This window comes from Phaseolus vulgaris, chromosome 10 (genome assembly GCF_000499845.2).
Source record: "Phaseolus vulgaris cultivar G19833 chromosome 10, P. vulgaris v2.0, whole genome shotgun sequence".
In the NCBI taxonomy this organism is placed as follows: domain Eukaryota; kingdom Viridiplantae; phylum Streptophyta; class Magnoliopsida; order Fabales; family Fabaceae; genus Phaseolus; species Phaseolus vulgaris.
This window is the reverse complement of record NC_023750.2, coordinates 28,942,175-28,947,588: the sequence shown is the minus strand read 5'-3', so window position 1 is coordinate 28,947,588 and position 5,414 is coordinate 28,942,175. Positions and strand designations below refer to the sequence as shown.

Genomic DNA, 5,414 nt, shown 5'->3' with positions numbered 1-5,414 from the left:
ATTTTTCAGAAAAAAACAGAACTTGAATATTTTTCAAGAACCTAGCTCTTGATGCCAATTGTAAAAATTGATGGCTTAAACAAAAGGGGGTGAATTGTTTATCAAAGATTTTCGCAGAGATTGAATAAGAATGAACCTTTATCAGACAATCATAGATAAGTAATTAGGGAAAGTAATGAAACAATGATACAAAAACTGTTTACAGAATTTTAAACGGTTAAAAATACGTTTTAACCGGTTGTTTATATTAGCAACAAAAGCAGAATTAAAACAAACAGTTTTAAGGAGTTAGAGAGAGAGAGAGAGATTTACACAACCAATTTTATACTGGTTCACTCAACCTTGAGCTACATCCAGTTCCTAGAACAACCACTGGGTTCCACTAGTAATCACTTACAGATTACAACAACACAACCACAAAGAGGTGACCTTGAAAACCACAAGATCCACTCACCTTCTTTGCAACCACACACATCAAGTCAGAACACCCTCTGACTTTGCAGGATTTCATACACACTTACAAGTTTATGAAAGTACAATTACAAGAATCATGAAAGGAATAAAAAACACCTGAGATTATAGAAACCAGGAAGTCTTATGATCATATCTTGTACTAGTGCAAAGCTAAACAACAATCTTGCAAACTTTGAAAAACTTATTTTAAAACTAATCTCAATCTCACTTTGTTTGATTTCAAACTGTGTAAAAGCTTGTGTATTTTGTTCTGAAAGAAAGGCTATATTTATAGCACTTAAAAACTAGACGTTTAAGGAAACATTTATGAGCCAAAACAGTTTTGATAACACCCAAAACAGATTAAAAAGTTTTTAAAAAATTGTTAGGAAAAGTTACAATCAACCGGTTGAAAAGTCGATTTGACCGGTTGAATTGGTTAGGTAGTTACATAAGTCAAAAACAGTTTTAATACCTTTAAACAAGCCAAGTGACAAAAATTGATTATTTCGATAATTCAACCGATTGTTTTTCTCTTAGCTTAGAAAAACACTTTTCTTTTTAAAACAGATTGGGAAAGCTTTGTGCAAGGGTCAAGAACTGATCTTTACATAGATTCTAAACACTCTAATATAAACCCAAACCAAAAGCAGCGCAACTTCAAGATTCATCATGGATTTGAAACACTAAAGCTCCCATGCTCTACAAATTTAACATGCATTTTTCATAGAATGAATGAAAGAATAGTATGAAAAACATGTTAAACCAATTGAAAATTAGTATCAAATTAGCGTTGGCTAAGTTAGTACTACTTAGAGTCAGTCTTCAAAAACAACTAATTAGTTAGCGTCAATGATTTGAGTCTTACAAACATGCGACACAAATCCGACACTATTAACTAATTAGTGTTGATTTTTGTTTGTTAGCGTCTTCTAATATTAAATTATGTGAAAGCCTATAAGCCATCTTGATAATATCTTGGCTCGATAGACATATGTAAAAGGAGAGTTTATAAAGTTCCACATCACCTAGTTCAAGTCTTGGGAGCGTGACTTATATATCTAGTAGACAATTTCACTTTAATATTAATAGATTTTAAGCTAAAATATATGATTATAACAACTTACTGCCAATTGATTTTAAGTTAATATCTACCACGAACAAGAATATTTTCAGTAACAAGAACATTTCAAGCATATATTTTTCAAGCATATTGATTAGTTTAATAACAAGAACATTTCAAACATATTGATTAATTTGTTATGGAAGGGTTAGTGAGGAGGAAAGAGACATGATTTTTAAACAACAGTTAGATATAAACAAAATTCTCTCCTAATTTTGAAATTTTAAATATAAATTGAACTCCATTGTTAAGTAACTAAACAAAAGATAAAAGATTGAAAGGATTTGAATTCTTTTTATCGTCAATATGTTATATCACAACTTGTTAAAGCTTGACAAAATGAACAACAAGCTTTAGTTCATTATAAACCAAACACTTGCTTCATCCAAACATTATTGACATATATGTATAAGTAGATAAATCTAAACTTTATTGACATATGTATAAGTTGATAAATGATGCTTAAACAAACTTCCTACTTTATAATTTTAAATTATGGCAATTAATTTATTATCCATAACTTTCAAAACTATTAGTTTTCCTTGGATTTTTGGTGGAAAAGTATATTAATGCAAATCCTAGATGCATTTGTTTTTGGGAAAAAATAATTAAGTGAACGGACTACGTAACACGTGTTTTTTTTATCAGTATTAAAGAATTTCAATAAATAGAAGTACCAGAGTAGAGTAGTTCAATCCATATATAAAATTTATCTAAAACAATATGAATCACTTCTAAAAGCACCTCCACCACCACATGACACAAAACATTAAATGAAACAATAAAAAAAAAAAAGATTAAAAATAAAACATTGTCAAAATAGGACTTCTTCACTTCTTGTACTACTAATCTTTATTTTAATATTTTTATAGTTCATTGATTTCAACTTTTGGATTCACATTTGGCACTTAGCCAAAACACAGAGAGGATTCTTCTTATGCATTGTAAGTCCTGGTAACACTTCTGTATCAATGTCTTCACTTTTCATTCCATCTGGCAATGCCCAGTCAAAGGAATAAAGAAGGTTAGCAAGAATAACATCCAATGCGGCAAATGCCATATGCATACCTGGGCAAATCTTACGACCAGCACCGAATGGAATGAAACAAAAATCTTGTCCACGATGATCTATAGTGCTGTTTAAAAACCTCTCAGGTTTAAACTCTTCTGCATCTTCCCAAGCTTCAGGGTCTCTGTGAATAGCCCAAGCATTCACGTATATTATTGTCTTGGCTGGAATTTCATAACCATCTATCATGTATTTTTTACTTGATTCTCTTGGTACAAGCAGTGGTGCTGGTAAGTGCAATCTGAGTGTCTCTTTTATCACTGCTTGGAGATAGGGAAACTTTTGAACATCATCCTCTTCTAAGAAAGGTTTTTTACCACTTAAACTCCTTATTTCTTCTTGAACCTTCTTCATAACTCTTGGATGTTTTAATAGTGAAGTCATGACCCACACTGATGTGACTGCAGTTGTATCTGTTGCTCCTACCAGTATGTTCTGTGGAAGAACAAATCTTAGTTAGTATTCAAATAAAGCATTTTCTAAGGAAAAAATCTATGATCTATGAATATTAGATTATATGATTCCTTACTTTCATAATCTAGAAAGAAATGAAACAAGAATACGAGTGATGATGTAAGTTTTCTCTGCAAATTGAAGTAGGCAAAGTAAAGGGAAGGAGTGGAAATTCAAACCATGAGCACCGCTTTGATGCTATCGTTAGTGAGATCCATGGATAACGAATTGTCTTTCTTGAGTTGAAGTAAGACATCAACTAAATCTTCTTCTGCAGTCTTGTTATCAGAATCCGTATGTTCATCAATGACTTCTTGGTAGAACTTATCCATGTCCTTGAAATTTCGTTCAAGACGTGCATGCAGTCCCCTCAGTTTATCAACCCAACCCATGAAAGGAATATAATCTGAAACAAAGAGGGTACCCATCAGGGCTTCACACTCTTTGAACAACCTGTGAAACATTTCAGTTCCTTCCTCTTCATATCTTCTCCCCAAAGCAATTCTACATATAACAGTGCTACTAAGAGATACTAACACTTGATTCAGATTTGTAACTTCTGAAGTTGAGGCATGGCTAGATATGTTTTGTATCATCTGCTTGACCTCAGAATGTCTTATTGAGGAAAGACATGAGACGCGTTTGGAGCTAAAGATATGCATAACACAGATTTTTCTGATTTCTCTCCAATACCTATTGTATGGGGAAAATAGCATGTCTAACCCATTATAGGAGAGTTTCTGTTGGGCAAGTAATTTAGGTCGTTCACAACACTCTAGGTCATGGTCTTTCATTACCTCTTGTGCCACTTTAGGTGAGGAAACAACTATTGCTTGCCTTAAACCTAATTGAAGGGAAAATAAAGGACCATATTTCTTTGAGAGTTGCCATAACTGGATATGAAGGGAAGAACTATCTAGTTGAAGAAGATTTCCTACTATGGGAAGACCTCTAGGACCAGGTGGAAATGGTGGGCTTTTGAAAGTTGTACGGTATTGGAAGAAGAACAGCAAAAACACAGGAAAAGTTAGGCAAAGAATTAGAACAAGTGTTGAGAACATTGTGACCTGAAAGAGAGAATGCTTCAAAGAAAGCTTACTTATTACTGATACAACTCCTCTTAAGTTCAGCTTCGTGGGAGTGATTTTTAAATGGGTGTGAGCAAAACGTTTAGATGAGGAGTCTAAGGACACAATTTTTAGGAAAAATCTATTTTAATAACTCCATATATTATTAAAATATTAAATTACTTTTTTATTAAAATATGAATTGAATTATTGAACAAAATAATATATATATATATATATATATATATATAACATTTACATAAAAGGTAAATATTACTACACTATGAGAGAACAATGAATTAGTTTAATCAAAATAAATATTTTTTCCAATTTACATAATTCACTCGTTTTTTTATTATATTATATTTAGTGTTTTTAATTAACTTTTTTTTTTATTTTCTTTAAAACTCAGACTAGACAACACGTGAAAAATAATAAAAAATAAAAAATAAAAATGAAAATGAAAATGTGAGACAAAAGTGTTTTAATATTTTATTTTATTTTTATTAAATAACTTAGTATGGACTAAGGTGACAATACCTTAGTGTCACTTTCACTTACGTTAAATGTAATAAAATATTAATTTGCATCCACTTTGTGTTCTCATTCTCATGGACACAATATCATTTTGCAATATTTTTTTTAGCAAAGAATGAATAAATAAAATAAAAATGAACACTTCAGGAGTGTCCCAACCTTTATACAAAAGAGAGTAAACTTATCTTACTCCTAAGTCACAAACCAAAAGCATAACTACAAATTAAGGTCTAACTTATTGATCACTCCCTTCCTTTCCAACATAACTACCACAACACTAGCAATTGCATAAACCTATATTTCAAGACTACTTTCCAAAACCAGCAACATGGTTACAATGACTCTATGTGAATTTTCCACATCTTCCAGAATTAGTAGTGTTGACTCCACCAAGACATCACCTTCTCCACTAAGACAACACCTAAATGTGATTAAAGATGTTGATGTTGATGCTCTTATGTCATACTTTATTGATAGCCTTTAAATCTCTCTGCATTATACTCTTTAACGCCAAACAACAACTATAGGACATGACTTCCTTTGCTTCAAACTTACCACGTACTCTGCACCAAACTACACCATCATCCGTGTATCATCATCACCTGCACCAAAATAATCAACCTTCGTTTCCTCTCATCCAGATCAAAGATATCAAAGACAACAGTAAAACATGCAACAAATTTAAGTTCAAGACCATAAAGCAAGTGAGCAA

General features: G+C 31.8%; 1 protein-coding gene across 1 annotated transcript; it reads right to left on the bottom strand.

The window, feature by feature from the left end:
• Positions 1–2,258: 2,258 nt before the first annotated feature.
• LOC137818735 (cytochrome P450 71A1-like) lies at positions 2,259–4,277 on the bottom strand. The gene is made up of 2 exons (XM_068622314.1): positions 3,278–4,277; positions 2,259–3,080 (listed from the first exon to the last, which is right to left on the bottom strand). The coding sequence occupies exons 1-2, from the start codon at positions 4,157–4,159 to the stop codon at positions 2,472–2,474; spliced, it is 1,491 nt and encodes a 496-aa protein (XP_068478415.1). The 5' UTR covers positions 4,160–4,277; the 3' UTR covers positions 2,259–2,471.
• Positions 4,278–5,414: the final 1,137 nt, after the last annotated feature.